We start from the raw sequence: 21,801 nt of genomic DNA, 5'->3' as shown, positions 1-21,801 counted from the left end.
CAGGGGCTTCTCGTAACCTCCAAATCCCGGCACTCAAAGTTGTATAATAGGTTATCAGACATCGATACAATAAAAATGTAATACGAAAATGTGCTCTGAAGTGGGAAAAACAATACATGATTATTCAGATTATTTCTAACAAACTCAAACTATGCAGTTTCTCTTCATAACTGTAGCTATGTAGAGAGGTTGCGTCTTGATGAGAGGTAATGGTAGATTTTATAGATTTAAATTGAACATAGCACTTACACAAGAGAGATAAAATCAAAACCCATTATGCCTAGTGTAATTTAAAATTAATATTATATTAGGCTATTGCAATATTAATTTGTATTATTCATTCTAACATAAACAATCTGTCTATGGACATATCTTTTACCATCGCTTTTAAAAACGTTGTGATGATGGGTTTCTGTTCATAGCCATATAATTTTGACTCATTTGCAAAATTGCATCATTGGATATTTGTTTCTGTATTAGCAGCTATCAGTAGGTATCAGGTGTACGTCATGTTGCTAAAATAATAATAGTATAGGCATACTACTGAAAGTACTTTGAGGGCTGTACTTTTATAGAAATAATAGTATAAATATAAACGCACTAGTATGCGGTCAGGCTATCGGCAATTGCCAATATTAGCTTTAAAAAGCAATACTGATGGTGGTCAAATATTATTTTACTGTTGATATTTGGAGACTAGCACTTTTTGTCTGTCGATATTGGTGACTTGTTCGACAGCACATGAAGGCAGCATTAGTATGGTGGGAGAGGCTGGTTTGTTGACTGACTTGGGGCTTCGGCTGCGCTGTGGCTGTCACTGGAAAACTAGCTAGCAACCTTGTCTGAGTTAAAGCTATTCTGTTGACAAGATGTCAATAATGTAACTCTCGCCGTACAGCTGTGGCCACAGGTTCTGGCTCAGGGAGATGATTGCCTGCAGATGAATTCCGTGTTATCGGACCAATTTTCTAACAGGACACGACGTGGTTTTAGTTAGCATTAGCTTAAGTTACAAGATTGACAAGATAGACGGCTAAAGTTCCTCCGGAGTGAGATGGGTAACGCAAGGCTGACCAGAGGTAGCTTAGCTGGTTAGCCCAGCTGAGTGCGACATGGAAATAAGACTATTTCCAGATGGATTTCGACCATTAAATAAATTGTTATTTATTCGGGCAGTTGTTTGAGTACTGATCTTCAAGAACTGAAGCTGCACTGTCTGGGCGTAGCTGTCAAACTCTCGCAGCGCTGGCCTAGGAAGCTAGCAGCAAGCTAGCTAACTAGGGTAGCTACACGTCTGGCACCTCTGCCAAACCAAAGTAAGTGTTTACACTAATTAATAATTCATTGATGGCTTTATCCTTTTTATTTTTCCAAAGTGCACAAACGCAAACCTCTAACGTTAGTCGGTCAAGTTGCTGAAATATATTTGCATACTCTGTTTCTGTTGCGCTAACGGTAACTCATACAGAGGTGGGTCTGTGGGGTTGCTAGCGTTAAGTTAATCTATTGAAGCTATAGCTAACGGTAGCACGTAAGATCACGGCCTCGGTGAGTTTGTTCTGCAGCCAAGTTTCTGATATTTGACTGGATATGCCCAGTTTAACTCTCGATTTTGAATTTGCTACTTGTCATGACAACAAACAGCGTTCAGAAATTATAGCATTTCTTCTTTTAGTTTTGGCATTCTTCTCAGTCTTGAAATTGCCCAGGTACATCTGTTCATTGTCTAAATAAAAGAGACTAAAGACTCACAATGTAAGTTAAATGAAGATTTTAAACTACGGTTATGTACTTATTTTATTTTATTTTTACGGCTCCTGAAAGTCTGAATTATTGGAACTTTGGAGCTTCAGGGGAAACATTTAGTGCAATACCTGTCTAAAGTGATATGAAGTATTGCCTGACATCCTTTGTGTGTTTTGCAGAAGTTAAGAACAAATCCACTAATGTGATAGGTGCCATATCCTCTTTCTGACTTTCTGTGGGGAATGCCACATTACTTATAACTACATAATTGCTTGCTTTATGTTTCAGTGTAGTGTTTCTCTGCTCACCGACCAGTATATAAGTCCTGGATCCATTAGTATTTTTGAAGGACTAATTGATTGACAGAAATTTAACTGACAACAATTTTGATGATCAGTTCATAGTTTGAGTCACTTACAAAGTACAAATGCTGAGCTTTCATGATTTTCACTTCCTCAAATGTAAAGATTTTCTGCTTTTCGCAGTTTTATGTTGTTGTGAATTGAATCTCTGTTTTTGGACCTTGGGACCTGAGAAACTGTGATGGACATTTGTTACGCACTTTATAGACTACACCATCACAGGACAAATCAATAAATAACCGTAAATGAAAATAATCATATTTTAATCATCATAAGATGGTGATCATAGTCATATACAATGTTCTTTTTGTGTGTGTTTAGATGTTTTACAGCTTTGAATCAAGGTGGATTTTAACTTTTTATGAACACTGATCAACAGAAAAGATCCATTCATGTGAAAATGAAAACAAATTTTCCGAATTGATCTAAATTTAGTATGAATGTGAAACACAACACTATTGATAGCAGGAGTATTCACCACAACCTCAAGTCAATATTTGGAGGAGGCACCTTTGGCAGCGATTATAGCCATAACTTTGCACATCTGTTTACATCAGTAACCTTGTCACAGCAGAAGAGAGATTTCCTCCACTGTGGAGGTGATGTAAAACATGAAAAGGGAGGAACGAATAGTTTTTACTTCTACAACATAACTTGAGATTTTCTTTGAGTTTGTGGGGTCTCCTCCTTATTGTGGTCTATCTCTAGTCTACCAAACAGAACTCATAAAAAAAAAAAAAGAAGACGGGACTCGGGACTCCAGAAATGACGTAGCCTTTGTATTCTAGGTTATGGAGTAGGGGTGGGCTGAATAGCAGCTGTTTGAATGAGGGAATTTGATTATTCTGACATGACTCTGCTCCGTACAAAATGTTTACATAGGAATAAGTACATATAGATTCTTGTTAATTTAAACGTTAAGTAATTAATGAGAAAATTATACATTGGAAACTTGATAAACACTAAGTTGACATGGAAACATGTCATGCAACTGGGTTAAAAACCTCAATACTCCTTTTCCAGTGAAACTTACTCTAACTGTATTTGATAACTCTCACTGAGAGTAGCCCTTGTTTTGAATTAGATTTACAGATTTTATAACCTCTCTCCAGGCAATGGTTCCTCTGCCCTGCAGCTTTATGTAATGCTTGAATCTTGATAACAGTTTATGCAACAGTTGAGACCATGTGCCCTAGCTGATCATGATATTTAATTCATCACACTATGCTAAAAAAATAAATAAAGCCATCATTCTTTTTGCTGAAATTTTGCTTTTAACTTATTGAAGGTTGTGTGTTGTTGATGGCCTCCCTGCCAGCCATGGACACTGTGACTGACACATGCCCTGCGGTGCACCAAAATGGGACCGCCCATCGTGAATCTCCAGACACAAGCCCAGCTGCTGCTGTTCTGAGACTTCATTTCTACCACAGCAGCCAAGGAGCGGCCGACAGCAGCCTCCTCAGCTACTCACCTGGGGACTACGTGGCTGAAGAGCTGTGTATAGATGCAGCCAAGGCGTGCAGTGAGTACTCGAGCTGTTCAAGCCTGCATAATGCACCCCCCATTCATGTGTTTTGCTGTAACTCGGGGCATAGGTCCCAAGATAAGGTTATCAAGAGGCCACAGTGAAACCTATCGGCAGAAAAATTGTTGGCTTGTTGAATCATCTCGATGCTTTTTTTCTTTTTCTTTTTTACAGTCTGTCTAACTTCCCTTACTCTGTTTAAGGATAAGCAAAAACAGTGGTAGCTTTGCTTTTCTTGGTGTTTTGTTTGCAGAGGTACAGTTTCAGAGTCAATAAAAGTCTGATACAACTAATACACAGAGCAGGGCCATGTAGGGGGGGGCGGGCTGGACTAACCTGCATGTTGTTGGAATTGCATGCTATGTGTTGGATGATAAACCAAGCAAAATTGACATTATAGACAGTCTTTGTTGACCTTTTGTTCACTTGTGTTTGTACTAGAAACATATTTCTAATGTGTGTCCTAAAGCATAATCTAATATGAACTCCTCTGAGTTGCTCCTAAATTAACTGTTTCTACAGGTATATGTAATTTGTTTATGCACTTAATTTATACAGATGAGCGAGCACAATTTATTTTGATCTGTGCTCATCTGATCATCTAGCAACACACAGTATACATAATGTGGTTTCTTATGCTTTGTCTGCTTTAGGTATATCACCTCTGTACTTTAGCCTTTTTGGTCTCTTCCGAGAGCGAGACCGCTTGTGGTTTTCACCCAACCACATCTTCCAGCTTGACGAATTGGCATCAGAAGATGTGTTTTTTAGAATAAGGTAGAATACATAATTTTGTTTCTGAATTGCCTCTTGAATATCTTTTCCAGATAAAAGTATCCTTGTGACTTACTGCATTTTCTCTGTTACCTTTTACCACAGGTACTACTTCCCTGGCTGGTACAGTGGTGGGGCATCCCGGGCATATCGATATGGGGTCGCCAAAGGGTCAGAAAGTCCCGTCCTTGATGACTTTGTAATGTCATACCTCTTCTTTCAGGTGAGCACTTCGTCACACAGCCACTCTCTTTATTACATAAACTGGTTAGAAATGAAATCATTTTTTTTATATGTGGTTCAGTTTAACAAATATATTCAAGAGCATGTTGTAATTGTTCATACATTGCCCTGCAGCCCAGTATCATAAGTTAGGCAGCTCATATCGTTGACAAGCGCAGTGATGTCAGTTTGATATTGATCAGTTTGATTTGTTAGGTCACACCTTCAAATCTCACTTTTGTTAAAAGCATTGCCCAGGGACCCTGATAACGATAGAGAAGTAACAAACAGGTACTTTTTCTTTTCTTTTTTTAACCTTATGTTTGTCCATGGGTGTCTCTGGTGAGCAGGATTTCATTCTGTTGACACACTGTAGTCTGTGCTGTAAACATTAGGGCTGCCCATGCAAGCAATTGGCACCAACAAGTGAGCTGACACTTTCAGCAAGTGCAGTTATAGCCCTCAGGTGAGAGGGAACTCGGTCTTTGGGAGTAATTTTGCATCTAGATGACAGCAGGTTCAGAGTGGAGCTATTGTCCAAAAATGTAATCGTTTGCTGTAAAGTTCTTGTCCTTGTCTGAAACAATTTAGTCTGCCACACAAAGGAAAGTTTCTTCATATTGAAAGCCAGGACAGGATGCCTGTAAGGCTCAATTACTGACGGTGCAAAGCAGGAAGCTGCCCTAGACCCTCAAGACTTAGGAAATTCCCAGATTTGGTGTGTCGGTTGAATGCAATTTTTGGGAAGACTGGACTATTTTCAGCTGTGAATTGCAGCTTGTGAATATTTACGGCACCAGTTTTTTTGGAATTCACTAAAAATAAACTACAGTGTTCATGGTGATTAAGAAAGACGTCACCCAGTGCAATGGCGTGGCCCATTTATGTGTTTTTATTAGTATGGACCCATTGTGGGATATTTGCCCCTGGGCTACCCAACGGGTTAGTCTAGCCATGGATGCCACATTGGGTCACAGTACTACTACTTTAATAATGCCTTAGAGGTATTGGTGGAAAGTTTCCCCGTCATAGATAGGAGACCAACCCCAGGATTGAGGTTACAGTAAGTGCCCTCTGCTTTTGTGTGTTTTTTCACTCAGCATTAACTATATAATATCTGTGTAGGAAAGGAGGAGAAACATGCAATAGAGACTTTTTCAGATGTATCGTCGGAGCCCTGCATGCCCTCAATCAAGAAGTGATTTGTGTAAACCACATTGCAATAAAAAGGAGTAGTGTAGTATAGGTGAATCCAGGTAACTCGAGCCAGTATTATGACTGGAGCTGAACTCTCAGTGAACTTAAGGATTATGTGGAATTATGCCTGTGGAAATCTGCTAGTGGCTCGGGAAAAGCCTATAAGGGCGAAGGGAAGCACTGCTGCGTGGGTCATTTGAGGGTGTAGCACGTTGGGTGTTTGCAGCCATTAAACCATTACACAAACTTGCGTTCACTCCGGACAGATGTTACGCTTTGCTTTGTGAAGGATATGTTGAATTCCTCACAGTCTTATCGAGAGCTGAGCCCCTTTGTTTGTGATAAAGTAAGGCTATTATGGCTTGCAAAGGGAGTGCGTCTCTGCGTTCACCAGGTTAACTAACATACATATATATATATATATATATATATATATAATATACACAGACACATACACACACACACACACACACACCATTGAAGCAAATATCAACTAAAATACAAGGGTCTTAGCGCAGGGGTTTTCAAACTATGAGGCGTGCCTCTCAAGGGGGGGGGCGTGGATGTGTGCTACTTGTATGTGCGAGATGTGAGGCAAAGATACTGTGTGAGGTGAAAGTGACAGATGCATGCCGGTGTTTAAAACAGCGTGAAGTTAGTTATTGTAGTTTGGCCTGCTTTATGCAGTAGTGGATGTGACACACAGCTCATGGAGGCAGTTGAGGTACATAAAAATCCTTCGTGCCCCAATTAGATTGATCGTCTAAAATTGTACTCTTTCTCAATTCATAACACAGTCAAATCTGAACACACAGACATGACACACATGTTTTCTGATTCAGTGTGACTGGTACTTTCCCATGGATATCCTATTATCCCAGATATCCATTGCATATAAATGTCCCTAAACGCTCCTTTTAACTCCAGAACATGAGAATCCTCCTGAGAATCATCACGTTTTTCAGTTTTCTTCAATTTTAAAGTGATCCAGTGATAGTTGTCTCTACATCTATGGGTGCATTGCAAACAGCAACTGGTAATAGCTAATTTGGCATTCTTTTTGCCACAGTATGAACAACTATAGGTTCATGAAGATGACAGGTAGTTGTATATGAGCATCTGTCATGAATAACAAGGGGTGAATAGAATCAGAGGAAGGACAGTCAACATGATGAGGCCCTGATCAGTACATAAATACATTTGCGTAGCATTTAAATTGTCACACACAGGCCACATGATTGTGTGGCTGGCCTGCTTCTCATTAAAACTATAAACAAACTGCACCACAATGGACCAGGGTTCAAATAGCAATGTTCTTTCATGCTTAAAAAACTGAGTGAAACAGCTTGAATGTGATCGCAGCCTGGAACTGTGGTTTTGATAAGAACTCTCACACACACAGTATACAAATGTTGGTACACATACTTTACCTAAGTACATGAAAACATAAGACAAACACAAGTGAATGCACTGATTTGTGCGCAATAAGTGTCATCAGATTTATTCACCTGTAGCAGTAACTGTGACTGTGTGTTACTCTCATCTCTGTGCGCAGTGGAGGAATGACTTTGTCAATGGCTTGGTGAAGATCCCCAACTCCCATGAGACTCAGGAAGAGTGCCTCGGTATGGCTGTACTCGACATGACCAGAACAGCCAAGGAGAGACAGATGTCTCCGCTGGACATTTACCACACTATAAGGTACTAGAGGAAAAACAAAGGCCGCTTTTTTGGGGAAATTACCTGAAATGAACACTTGCAAAGCACGAATTGATGTAACTGTGTAATTGGTGCTAGTACAAACCCTGATTTTTAGTACTGATGCCAAAAAAAAAGCTTTTTCAATACCACACTTTTTGTTATACAAAATGTTTTGTTTATGTGTTGTTCATTACCAAAACAAGCCAAACTTCTTGAACACATCACTGTCTAATCTGGAGTTTACAGCTACTTTTTAAATTAGAAACATATTTGAGGTTCGAGATCCAGTCCTAGTGACTCACGTAGAGTAAGTCAAAGCTTAAATTCTTTTTATTTGAAAAAAAAGTTTTGCAAATGGCTCAGTACATGTCTTGTTTTTGAATGTTTCAGTCAAAGCCAATAAAATTGTAAGAATGTCATATTTCAATGAAAAATGTTAATTTCTTTCACCACTTAAATACTACACAATTTTATAATCTAATAGGATTTTTGCTGCTACATTAACAAAAAAATTCCCTCTTGCTTACTTCTAGCTACAAGTCCTTCTTGCCAAAGGACGTGCGAGCTCAGATCCAGGACTGCAACTTCTTAACACGCAAGCGAATCCGCTTCCGCTTCAAGCGCTTCATCCAGCAGTTCAGTCAGTGTCGGACCACAGCGCGCGACCTCAAGCTCAAGTACCTCATCAGCATGGAGTCCCTGGAAAAGGCCTTCTACACAGAGACCTTCAAGGTCAGGGAACCGTCCAGCGGACAGCTCATCATCCTGGTGGCTGCAGACAGTGGCATCCAGTGGTGTCGAGAGAAACTGAAAGATTCTGACCAGGTTGGTATCATGAGTGCTGTCAGTAAGCTTTGTTATTAATTTTTTTGCCATTTTGTGAAATGAAATATTATTTACAGTAATTTTCATTGTGTTTCCTGTCGATCACATAGATGTTTTTCTGTGTTGTGACTATACAAACAACACCTGTTATTGCGATCAATTCTTCGTTGATTTGGTCCCTTTAGAGGCATTACTGATAATGTTATTACAGAAGTCGTTTCTTATGCTGTTTGTTTGTTCCAGGAGCTGCAGACCTTGTGTGACTTCCCTGATGTCACTGACATCAACATCAAACAGGCCAGCAAGGAGGGTGCTGCAGAGAGTCGGGTGGTCACCATCAACAAACAAGATGGCAAGAATCTGGTAATTTCACTTTTTGGATGTCTGTCTTTATTCTGTTGTGACTACTTTTTTGTGTTACCACAGTATGTGGTCACTTTGAGTGGTTTGCTACCTCAGAGAGGGCTGTAAAAGTAAAAGCCATTGTCAAAGATTTGGTTTCCTTCCCCACTGTTGCAACAAGAGCAGTTTGGAGATAGTTGGAGAATGGTGGAAGTTTACACATCATGTCTAACAGTGTTTTTTGTATATTTCAGGAGCTGGAGTTCCCCAGCCTGTCTGAAGCCCTCTCCTTTGTGTCCCTCATTGATGGCTACTATCGGCTGACTACAGACGCACATCACTACCTTTGTAAAGAAGTGGCTCCTCCTAGGCTTGTGGAGGCCATCGGTTGTCATTGCCATAGCCCCATCTCGTAAGTGAAGAATAACAAAGCTTAATTTACTTTTTACCAACAGCATTAGCAAGGGCTGTCTCAAAAAACAAAGTTTGAATGAATAAGAAAAACAACCCATGTAGCCTAATCCCAAACTATGTTTATTAGAGGAATGGCATGTCATGCTAATTTGTGATGCCTTCACTGCCTCACTTGACTGACAAGCTAACAGGTGACTCCTCAGATTTGTGGATGCATTGCCCAATTTTTCAAAACTTTCCAAAACTGACAAATCAACAGTCATGCCCCTGTCCCACAGTGATTAGCCAGCCACAAAAAGAAGTGCAAATGGGCTCCTACTTCTTCCACTTTCCATGTTTACAGCTGAACCACAACAGACATCTCTGTGTTGGCAGCAGTGAAAATTGCCGCTTTTTAATACGAAATTCTTATACAGGAAGAATGTGCAAAAACGTACAAGCATTCCTCAGGTAGCTGGTATTAATGTCCTATCCTAGCAGGTAAAACTCTGATAGATACAGATAAACAACCTGCTCTGACTGCATTGTTGTGGGGTTTTTCTGTTGCAGAATGGAGTTTGCCATCAACCGGCTTCAGAAGTGTGGAAACAAGCGGGGATTGTACATTTTGAGATGTAGCCCTAAAGACTTCAACAAGTATTTTCTGACTTTCCCTGTTGAGGTAAGTAACACTCACCTGGGGTATTGATAACGTAGAGGAGAGTGAAAATTGAAATACCGTAAAATTTCTCCTGTTACAGGGGTACTTGCCAAGGACTTGTCCTGTGCTGTGTTTGTGCCTCTGAGTTGTTTTGGTCTTGTATGTGTATGTGGCACTCTGGGTATCATTGGAAATATGTTGATAGTGGTACATGGTAAATGTCATTGCTGATTTTAAACATATTTTTTTACTCTTTGATTTTATTTGTATATTTTTCATTTAACAAAATCAGTCAAACGTCTTTGATGCATCAGCGTTTAATGTAATCTTTAATGTTGTGACAAAGATGAGAACTTGCCCCTAAATAAAATAACAACTGACAGTTATCATTTAAACCAAGAACTATCTGATCTAAGAATAAGTTAACAAGTCTATGGCCACACTCAGTCTGTTAATAGCACTGTGTCCAAAAACACAGCCTCCTCATTTTAATGATGCCAACACAGATGGCTCCGGCAAAAAAGTTGATCCTCAATACCTTGTAGCATGTAGCATTGCATTAGTAAACAGATGCACAATCCTGCCTCAAATGAGTATGAATTACATTGCAGCATCTTTGTGGTTGATTAGCCTTCAGACTGGACTTCATCTTGTCACTTGTAACGCAGCAACACGACTACAACAACTCAGCAGCTCGAGTTTTGTTTAGTACGAACACAGTTTGGCCGTACAGGTTCGGTATCAACCTACACTACAAAAGGCTACATGTTTTAAGAGCTTCTTGTTCATTGCAGAATTGAAACCACCTGAACTGGTGTCGCACTCAAAATCAGACTTAGTGTTGTTGCATTACTGTCAAACTCAAATGATGTCTGCCCTCCTCTTTGTGTCTGCTAGGTGTATGACGCTGTAGAATACAAGCACTGCCAGATAACCAGGTCTGCCAACGGGGAGTTTAACCTCAGTGGAACCAAAAGAAACTTCAGCAGCTTGCAGGAACTTCTCAGCTGCTACCAAAAGGAAACTGTGCGCTCTGACAGCGTCATTTTCCAATTCAGCAAGTGCTATCCTCCTAAATCCAAAGGTAAAACTAACATACAGGGAGCGAAGAGGAGTTGAGGAAACTATGCTGTTAACTATGTGAAGGGCAGAAGGGATAAATGGAAAATGTTTGATATCCTAAGAAGGAAACACCCCTTTTTATCCAGTGATTTATAAGCACACAGGTTATTAGTTTAAACACTGGGCCTCTCTGTCACCTGTGTTTATTGGGATCTCCCATTTTTAAACTGTAATGGTAATTGAGCTGGGCCGATCAGCCCAGTGTCCGTGGGCCTCCAGCTGTAAGATGCTGCTGAACACAGAGACAGCAATTTGGATTCCTGAGAAACTCACCCACACCCACAAGAAGGAATCAACTTCCATGCACAAGTTAATGCACCCTAATATGATGTTTATTATTAGTTTTAAAGTAAAGCCAGTACTCTGGCCAGTCAGTAATCGAGAGGAAGAGTGTTCATTGTTCGAATTGGGATGCATGTACAAACTAACAACCAGGATGACTCAAGGGTGTCTCAGTCCTATCGTAATTAAACCAGAACTGGTCTGAGCCAGGAATTTTAATAACACAGTGGATTCATTTCCACCGAAATTGATGATGATGATTTCTATAAGATTGTTTTCTTTTCTCTCCGCCAACAGAGAAGTCCTGCCTCCTTGTGTGCAGGAGCAACAAAGGCTCCGAAGTGCCTCTATCTCCGTCACTACATCGACACAACATCAGCCAAATGGTGTTTCACAAGATCAGAAAAGAAGATCTGGAATTTGTAAGCTTAGTTTGCATGTTCAGGACTGTCACATGTATTTCCTCACCTATCCAACCATTCTGTACATGAAAGTGTATGTACTATCACATTCTGTGCATTTTACCAACAAGTCATGCTCTGAATGAATTAAGATAATCGCCTGTTTAGGGTTAGAATTGACTGTCTATGATTTTAGAATTAAAGCTGCAATAATGGTCTTCCTTTCAGATGGAGAGTCTAGGTCAAGGGACTTTTACCAAGATCTTCAAAGGGGTCCGCAAGGAGCTGGGAGACTATGGACTCATGCACCAAACCGAAGTTGTCATGAAAGTCCTGGACCAGGCCCACAGGAATTACTCCGAGGTCTGTGGCTTTAAAGCTGTGCAAAACATTTTGATTGCAGGGACACTTGATTTTTATAGCCACAAATCGGTAGAAGACGATTGTTAGTTGAAGGCCTACACAGGTGTACCTTTTTGTCTATCATGGGCACATAAATAATTTGGTTTTCTGTCTTCTCTGTCTTGTCTTGTCCTACAGTCTTTCTTTGAAGCTGCCAGCATGATGAGCCAATTGTCCCACAAGCACCTGATCCTTAACTATGGCGTGTGTGTCTGCGGAGAAGAAAGTAAGTCACACTTTCACACTTGTCGTGCTGAGAAGAAAAAAGAGCCAAGAACGGTCTAACACACAACTCGCATACAGTACAGCTTATGGCATTATGGTCTAATGATGTCAAGAGTCTCCCATGCTTTGCTATAATCTTGATCAGACTCTTATTAGCTCGAGGCTCAGAGCAGCGATTAAACCGTAGGCATGGGGGCTATTCTTAGGAGGATTACAATACCCTGCCCCAGAATCTTTTTCACCTGCCCCACACTCCTCACCTCATAAGACTTCTGCTGCTACAGTAGGCATCAGAATTGGCATTAATCAATCTAACCTGAAAAATCTCAAAACAAAAAAATGGCTGCTGGCAAAGCAGCTTGTTGGGTAGTGTAAAAAAAATATCTACAACTGTCAGGACTTGTTGCGAGGACCTCCCATTACGTCACTGGTTACGTGGTTGTTTATTCTCATCTTGGTGCATGTGTGGGACCGTGGCTGACACAGCAGCAAACGCAAGGAAGTTTGTCTGTGAACACACCAATCTCTCCCCTCACTATATTTTGGGTGGACGTCGTCTTCAGTGTTTGACAAATATCAGCAAAATAATTGATGACAAAACACAATAAGATTTGCATTGATTGCACAGACAGGGGACATCCAGCAACAAGACGATTGCGCTGTAAGCATAAAAAGTCCACAAGCGTTGCATTTTCCATACACGCCACACAGACGTTTATGGGCTGAATTAATTAATTGATTAATTATCTTTTTTACAGCAGAGCCATCTGTAAGACGCATTGCAAACACACCCTAAAACAGGCAATGTTGTCAAAGTAACAGGCCTGTGTCATATGAGGAGGATGTGGGCTATGCCTCAGCCTCACACTGTATATTAATAGTTTCAAATGTCCTACAAAGCTTTTGTACTTTTTTTGACCAATTATGCAAACTAATGTCAGATGCCCAAAATCATGTTTTACAAATAAAACATGATGTAATGGAACTTCCTCCAGTAATATATATGATGAAGTATCAGTGTATATGATGGACTAGTGGCATTAGAATGTGCCAAAGGCTAAATTTGGGATTTTACGGCTGACATTCTTCTCCAGGGGGGCATGTCCCCCAAACCCCCAAGCTGGCTGCTCTTCGTCACATGGTGATTTTTAACCTGAAAAAATGTTCTTTCAGATATCATGGTGCAGGAGCACGTGAAGTTCGGTTCGCTAGACACCTACTTGAAGAAGAACAAGAACTCTATAAACATCCTGTGGAAGCTGGAGGTGGCGAAGCAGCTGGCCTGGGCCATGAACTTCCTGGTAGGAATCTGTGTTTAGAGCCAGATTTGATGCCAAGTCATTGATGAATGTATTGATGAATATCAATTTGTGTGCTGCTGTAGTTTTTGCAGCTGCTACAAAAGTTAATGCATTTAATTTGTTACACAAATGGTAATAAAAAAAAAACTGAAATAAATTGTGAAACGAAACTGTAAGAAGATTGTAAGAAGTTTTCTCTGTGTTGGTAAGAGGCTGATTATTCTCTCCCTTCCTGAACCTGCAGGAAGAAAAGCTCCTTGTCCACGGGAACGTCTGTGCTAAAAACGTTCTTCTGATCAGAGAGGATGACCGGAGGGCTGGGAACCCCCCCTTCATCAAACTAAGTGACCCCGGCATCAGCATCACTGTCCTGCCCAAAGAAAGTGAGTTTACGTCTATCCTCAGTTTAACTGTAATACACCTCTTTAATCAGCAGGGGGCAGCTATTTCACAAGGTTGTGATTGCAATGAGTTAGTTCCTTCTTAAGCATCTTATTGCATTGGAATTCTTCAGTTTGTGTGGTGCTTAGTTACAGAAAACACAGGTAAAATTAGATAAAATAAATAAAAACACCCAATGTGCAGTGCGGGAATGTATTCAATTAGTGCATAAAATCAAACTGAATCAGCTGAAATTTTGCCTGAAAATGTAAGTGCTTTAATTGAAAATGAAGCATTTACTAACAGTGGTGGGTTAAATGTTTTTTTTTTGTGAGCAGTCCTGATTGAGAGGATCCCTTGGGTGCCCCCTGAGTGTATCGATGACCCTGCCAACCTGAGCCTGGCTGCAGACAAGTGGAGCTTTGGCACCACACTATGGGAGATCTGCAGTGGTGGAGAGAAACCTTTAGCAACACTGGACAACTCTAAGGTAGGTCTGGGTGATATGACCTAAAATATATACTGTAACAAGGTATATGTGTAATATTGGAAGGTAACAATACTGTGTTTTATCATGGTATATGATTTTTATATATTTGTTTGTCTTAATTTCAATAGAGAGTGTTGTAAATGCAGTACAGGATGCAGGCATTTCTAGGTATCTAAACAATTGTGTACAACAATTTGTAAACAAACAATTTAACGTCACTGTTTGTGATTTAATAAAATGACAACGTGATTTATTTAGTTGAATACTTTATATCATAAGCATAATCTACACATATAGAGGCTGTAGTTGAGCATAACGTATGTCCATTATCCATCACCTAGAAAACCCTGTTCTACGAGGACCACCACCAGCTTCCTGCACCAAAGTGGACCGAACTGGCTAATTTGATCACCAGCTGCATGGACTATGAGCCCACGTTCAGGCCCACATTTCGTGCCGTTATCCGTGACCTCCACAGCCTCTTCACACCAGGTTGGTGTACACCCCTCATCAGCTGGCAAGCCAAACAGGGAATCTAGGTCACACCAGTGTGGAATCTCAAATGTCTTCAGACACACACCCCCTAACCACTCACACACACGTCAGTGAAAAGTGGGTCTCGGCTCCTGTCTTTATTAGGTCATCATTAGCTGTTAAGTTGGAATCAGGTGAGGATCGGGAGTAGGGATAGTGTTCAAGGAATTTTTCAGCATTTTGGGAATGTTAGATGAGAAAATCAATTTCATCTCTGCATGATTAGTGCATAGATTGGTCCAAGACATGATTGGCCAAGCGTTGGGACCTGAGGGAACCAGTGCTGGAAATACTTCAGAGTCCAACAAACACAGAAGTGAATTTAATTCTCTCAGTAGATGTTGATTTACTTAATTTCTGTATGAATGTAAATAATTTTTGTCTTTCTGTCCCCAGACTATGAATTGATTGTGGACAGTGACATCCTGCCAAACAGGACAGTGGGCTCTGGCTGGTCGACTGGGGGTTTTGAGAGTCAGGAGCCGGCTCAGTTTGAAGAGAGACACCTCATATTCTTACAACAGCTGGGGAAGGTACAAAGAAGTGTGGAAACTGTGCTTTTAAGAGCAAATCACCTCATGTTAGTAAGCTTAGACTTGTGACCCTTTTTGGCAAATGTCTTGGCAGAGTTTGTGCCATGTCGTATAGTGTCATGGCAAATGGGGTCTCAGTTAAATTAGGTTGGTCATATTCTTCATATAAAGGGTATTATATCTGTATCATATGGGTGGATTATCATGTAGTAAACAATGAACTAAGATGCTAACATTTTCTTTGTCTGCACCTCATGTCACATTATTTTTCAGCTAGTTATCTAGCCAGCAATTTGTCAGCCATTTACTCATTTGCAGATATAGTTACATAAGTCCATCAAAATGAAAACATGTTGCACAAATCTTCTCCATTACACCATGCTTTATTCTCCAAACATTTCCGGCTGTTTTTCTGGAGAAGAGTTGCGCAAGTTTTCATTTTGATGGACTTGCAAATTTAACTATGAGCAATCAAAGTATGAGTAAAAAAAAAAAATTAGGGCTCACTTCAGTTTGTCTTCTCTTTAAGGGAAACTTTGGCAGTGTGGAGATGTGTCGATATGACCCGCTTCAGGACAACACCGGAGAGGTCGTGGCTGTGAAGAAACTCCAGCACAGCACCGCGGAGCACATACGAGACTTTGAGCGAGAGATTGAGATCCTGAAATCTCTGCAGCACGAGAACATCGTCAAGTACAAAGGCGTTTGCTACAGTGCAGGTACAGTTGACCTGTAATTAATAGTCCATTCCCTTAATTACTTTGGTTGTAGTATTGCCAATTTCTATAACATCCATGAAATATAATGTCATTGTATCCATCCCTACTTATGATTTTGCTATTACTCTGTCTCAGTATCAGCCTTGTTGTGGGTAAGTGAGGACAGTACACTTTGAGTTGTTAATCAATCAGTGAAGTCTTTTGTGTGTTGAACTTTTGTGTTTTGATCCCATGGATGACACAGTTTCTTTTTGGCTTCTCTCAGGACGACGAAATCTCCGTCTCATCATGGAATATCTGCCCTTTGGAAGTCTGCGAGATTACCTCATGAAGAACAAGGAGAGGATCGACCACAAGAAGCTTGTGCATTACACTTCTCAGATCTGCAAGGTACTTCACTTTGTCCGGCTTTGTCATATGCTTTCTGGAGCTGCTGGAGCTACAGATGCTGAAAATAATGTGGGGTTTTTTCTGTGTGTTCACAGGGTATGGAGTACCTGTCAAGTAAGCGGTATATCCACAGAGACCTGGCAACACGAAACATCCTTGTGGAGAGCGAGCTGAGGGTGAAGATTGGAGATTTCGGCCTCACCAAAGTTCTGCCTCAGGATAAAGAGTACTACATGGTCAAAGAGCCAGGAGAGAGTCCCATCTTCTGGTGAGATTCTGCGCGTCTGTTATTTTTATCTTTTTAGTATTTTTGTTCTCTCAGTAGCAGAAGTCCTCACCCTTCTTATGACATTTTCTTTTTTTTAAGACCAGCTTTTTGTAGGAGTTTGATGCAACATTTCCTGCTGTAGCTGACACAAAATTCATGACTATTATTCCCAGGAATTCTTGTAACATTGTTTTATTTATTATTTGTTTTTGCTGTGATATCGTTTTGGGATCAAAACTGTGATGCCTGTCCTAGTGTTGAAGTCCACTTGTAAACTCATTCCCCTCTTAAGAGAAGCAGAACTGACAGCTACAGACGGTCGCACGGTGTGTTATTTTGTAGGTATGCCCCTGAGTCGTTGACTGAGAGCAAGTTCTCTGTGGCATCAGATGTCTGGAGCTTTGGAGTGGTGCTTTATGAGCTCTTCACACACAGTGACAAGAACAGCAGTCCTCCTGCAGTAAGTGATAAAACACACTCGCACGCATGCATGCAAGCACTGGCTTTTTCAGTTCCTGTTCAACTTAATTTATGTTCTCTGCTTTCTAGACTAAGTGTAGAAAACAGTAAGACAGAAATGACTTTGACGGAGAACATTAAAAGTGGTGTGCACATTTAGAATACTTTCCCAATCATTTACTGTGCAAATAGTAAAAACAAGTAGTATTGATAAATGTTGCAGCACCCAGTCCTTCAGAAGGACCTGGCAACACACAACAAACTACAGATTCAAGCAAATTTCTCAATGTTTGCTACCTACCATACTGTAAATTGTTTGACTACTCTGTCCTTTATAAGATCCGATTTTTAATTTAAGAAAGTAGTGTAACCGGTTTGAACCAGCCTGGGGATCTTTGTTGCATGTCATTCCCCTCTTTCGCCACATTTCCTGTCTGCCTCTCAACTTGTACTATGAATTAAATGCAAAAAAGCCTAGAAAAGAAAAGGAATAGAATTTAACAGTGTGGAACAGCTCTGTATAGACAAACTCATGGGAGCAGCATCTGTTTTATTCTTTCAAAACATTTTAAAGACATGAAGAAGCATGTAGGAAACCTGCAAAGTGAACAAATAAATCTACCACAACAAACAGACCTGCCAACCTGTCAAAGTTTTGGTGACAAATTATGCATTTGACATCGGAGTGCAGTTAAACAAACAAACCTATCATTTGAACCCTGACAACACCAGGAGAGCTTTTTCCTCCCTCCTCTAAATGCCTTCAACTGAGGCCACTGGTCTCGAAGAACCAGCTGAGCCAGAACTTCTCAGTGACACACAATTAAACTTAATTGCTGACAGTTTAAATATACACTAATTTCCACGTTCCCGCTTACGGAAGCCATACTGTTGTTTGCCATGTTGACAATAATAACATTTCTCTGCTCAGGTTTGTCTCCTATAACAGATTTATAGCTCACGCTGTTAGGACATCAAGTTACTGTACTTTTACCTTTTTAGATTTTTTCTTGTTTTCTGTAAATCTGTCTTTGCTGTCACCATCCTCCTCCTCAGGTTTTTATGTCCATGATGGGAAATGACAAGCAGGGACAGCTGATCGTGTATCACCTCATTGAACTCCTCAAATCAGGCAGCAGGCTGCCTGAACCTCTAGGGTGTCCCATAGAGGTAGGAACATGCACTGCTGTTTTCTTCTGACCGGATCCACTTGTCACACACTTGCACACTTACATACTGTATACATATACCCTTACGCTCATACAAAAACACTCTTGCACCTGTACGTCGATGCGCACAATACATGGACACATGCACACAGTCTGTTTTATTTAGTTGTATTCATTTGTTTGTTTAGTTGTTTTAACTTAAATTTAAAACCCTAACCAGGGATGGGGTCTGCGAATTACCTTTAGAAACCAGGTTCAACTTTTTTCCGGGGCAACAGTCTTTTTTTTTGTTTTTGTTTTTTGGGACAGCTCCATTGATGGCTGTTTGAATAACGGAAAAAATGCAACAAAAAAAACAGTACAGACCTGTAATGATTTTGTTGTTTGTTTATCTCAAGAATTCATCCACAAATAATTATCTTTCTTCCTGCTCTTTCTCTCAGATACACGAGATCATGGAGGAGTGCTGGGACAACGACCCCAGCTTGCGTCCTTCTTTCAAGGAGCTCGCCCTGCGCATCGACCTGTTCAGGGACAGTAAGGAGTTTTAAACAGAAGAATCACCCAAAGTGCCCTCCTCTTCTTCAACCGAGTCGTTCTTAACATTGTTGCCCTGTTTGTGGCAAAGGGACAAAGGCCAAAACAAGGTCCTTCTCCTGCTGAGTGCCAGCATGTGGCAAAGCTGCTTGTGACTGGAAGTGGTGGTTTGAAACTAGGACCAGCTCAAAAACTACTGCCAAGGTGCCTTTAAGCAAGGCACTCATCCTCCGTTTCTATAGTGGAGCAGCTTAGTGGCTAGCAGCAGAATGGAAATGGAGGCTTGGATGTACTGTTGAAGGGGATGTTGCTATAAAAGAGCAAACTTGTTCGATCCAACATCCTGGATAAAGTTTTAAAAGAAGAGTTAAAGAGACTGTGAGTAGACTTTTGCCAGGCCTAAAGCTAGAGATGCTTGTGTCAAACAAGATCTGTGTGTGTGTTTGTATAAGTGTGTGTGCGTCTGTGTGGGTGTATGAGAGAGAGTGTGTTGTGTCCAAACAAACAGCTAGCAGGGTCTAGCTCTCGCCACCCCCTTTTCCCCTCACACGATGAGAAATAGAGAAATGGACTAATAGAGTTTTGTGTTTTCTATGTATGTGTGTATATACCTACAGTATATTTGTGTACATATGTCCAGAAAAATTTTATAATTTTATAAAAATGAAAATATAGTAAATACTATATTTGAACTGCCAGCAAGATGTCAGTGTTAATGAAGTACATACTAAGGTGATTTAAAAATCTGTTATTGTTTTATGTTTTCATTGTGCGAGGTGGTGTGAAAATTAAAAACTGTTTAATTCAACAGCATATCTATTAAGAAGATTCTTGTGGTCTATTGCTTTGAAACTCCTCATTATTTCCACCGTATAAATGAATGTGCTATTGAACATGACATGACAGCTTTATTTCTAGAGCAAACTGGATTAAAGGGAACTTCATAAACTACAGTTGATAATCTTTTTATAGGATAAAAGTTTACACTGTGTGTGGTCTATGGTCCGAACGGCAAATGTGCATCTCACAAGAAAAGATGTTGATCATAAAGATGACTCTGATCCACCCTGCCTAATTGTCTTTTAGCATGTCAGAGTCGTCTTTATTCATGTCAGGAATGTTGTCAAGCAAGTTGACTTTGGTGTCCTTAAAAAAATCCAAACAGAAAGACAGCTGTGTGTAGATTAAGCTGTAGTCCAAACAACATTGCCGTGCAGGGGAAAGCGTTTTTAACACCTCCAGACGCTGATACTTCGGTATGTACCAACCAGACCTCATTATGTAACTGCTGTAACAGAGACCTTGGATTAAGGGGGCACCTGGAGGGGTTTCACCAAATGTCTTAACTTCACTTTTACAATTATTGAAAAATGTCTAAAGAATACCCAAAAAAGGTAGCAATAAATATAACTACTTTAAAATTAAATCTGTAACTGGCAACAGTGGTAGAAAATAACAGTAGCATTTATTTGAGTACTAAATTTATTTGACTACTAAAAAAAAAAAATTTAAAAAAAAAAAGTTTCTTTCCCAGTAAAAAGTACATAACTTATTATGAGATGAGTCGAATGGAAACAAAATTATGAGATGTCCAAATTTTCATTTTCTAAATCAGAATTATGAGATTATAACTATACTATATTTAAATGATGACTTAATATCGTGTTTTTTAATTAAAAAGTCACATTTTTGACTTACTAGGATTATTTTTTATTAGATGCTTTTATTATTATAAGATTATAGTATTTATTTATTTTCATATGTCTGTTTTTTCCTGGTGGAGATGGGCCTCCACAGCTTTGAAGGTTCAAGCTGCAAAAAACAATCCAACTATAAAAAGGCATAAATTATGGGACTGTCTCTTTGCCTTTAATTTTCTGCAAAGATTCTGTCATTGTCCGTTGTGAAAAGCGTTATTTAGCCAAATGCATTTGTCTTTACGGACATAAAACCTACTGTTGTTTTAACTCGAGAGCAAATGACATCATTTTCCGATACTTTATTTTGAAATCCGGATGTTGCGTACCCTGCGGATTGGCTGGAGCTTCATCAAAGCGGAGGACGTTTGACCGGCGGACGTCGGATTTACTAATGATGGTAATAGCTCGCACCTGTTTGAACGGGTTTAAACACTTGTGTGCCGTGACACTTGTTCGATAAATGTGGAGAAATGGCGGAATAATATCGCCTACATCCAATGATAACGGCCGCCTTTTTCGTGTTGTTGCAATGCGATTACCTTAAACCTGTGAACAAGAGCGCACTGAGATTGGCGGCATGACGCGACTTCACCGCAGTACGTACGGAGAAGTACGCGTGTGGGAGAAACCGATATGTTGAGGACGCCGACAGAAGGACGGTAGCTGGAAAAAGAAAACGTAAGCTTGACATTTAAGAAACATATTTTTTGTGTGTGTTTAAAACTTTAATGAGTTAGCTAGGACGTTTATTTGAAGAAACATTTGTTACGTTTCAAAACCTTTACCCAGAGAAATGGAGAAACATCAGTTTCCAAATCTCCCACCTTAACTTACTGAAATGTTGAGCTTTGTTTACTCAGTTTTTAGCTAGCCAAAGTTTTGAGGCTGTATTTATGGTGCTGTTGTATTCGGCTGGTGTTTGTAATATTTTCTTCCCTTTATTTACATGTATGGAGGAGCAAAAGTGTTATCATCTGTGTATACTGTGCTAGTGTGTTTGTTTGCGTGGTCACTGTGTAATTCAAATTTCACAAAGCTTCAGACATGAAATCTCTCTCTCTCTTTTTTTTTTTCAAAAATACACAACAACAAAAGTGTTAACCAGAACCAATGTTTAATCAGTTTGACACAGGTTCT

At 40.1% G+C, this 21,801-nt stretch overlaps 1 protein-coding gene across 1 annotated transcript; it reads left to right on the top strand.

Moving 5' to 3' along the window:
* Positions 1-1,040: 1,040 nt before the first annotated feature.
* jak2b (Janus kinase 2b) lies at positions 1,041-19,848 on the top strand. The gene is made up of 24 exons (XM_070904774.1): positions 1,041-1,316; positions 3,397-3,633; positions 4,290-4,413; positions 4,516-4,633; positions 7,385-7,530; positions 8,064-8,355; positions 8,599-8,718; positions 8,952-9,109; positions 9,661-9,772; positions 10,649-10,835; positions 11,453-11,577; positions 11,785-11,919; positions 12,097-12,184; positions 13,357-13,484; positions 13,729-13,867; positions 14,204-14,355; positions 14,697-14,847; positions 15,286-15,422; positions 15,952-16,141; positions 16,407-16,531; positions 16,627-16,799; positions 17,142-17,259; positions 18,315-18,428; positions 18,871-19,848. The coding sequence occupies exons 2-24, from the start codon at positions 3,411-3,413 to the stop codon at positions 18,976-18,978; spliced, it is 3,363 nt and encodes a 1,120-aa protein (XP_070760875.1). The 5' UTR covers positions 1,041-1,316; positions 3,397-3,410; the 3' UTR covers positions 18,979-19,848.
* Positions 19,849-21,801: the final 1,953 nt, after the last annotated feature.

Source organism: Enoplosus armatus, chromosome 4 (genome assembly GCF_043641665.1).
Source record: "Enoplosus armatus isolate fEnoArm2 chromosome 4, fEnoArm2.hap1, whole genome shotgun sequence".
Classification (NCBI taxonomy): domain Eukaryota; kingdom Metazoa; phylum Chordata; class Actinopteri; order Centrarchiformes; family Enoplosidae; genus Enoplosus; species Enoplosus armatus.
Note: the sequence above shows the minus strand (reverse complement) of the source record. Positions and strands in the feature narration are given on the sequence as shown.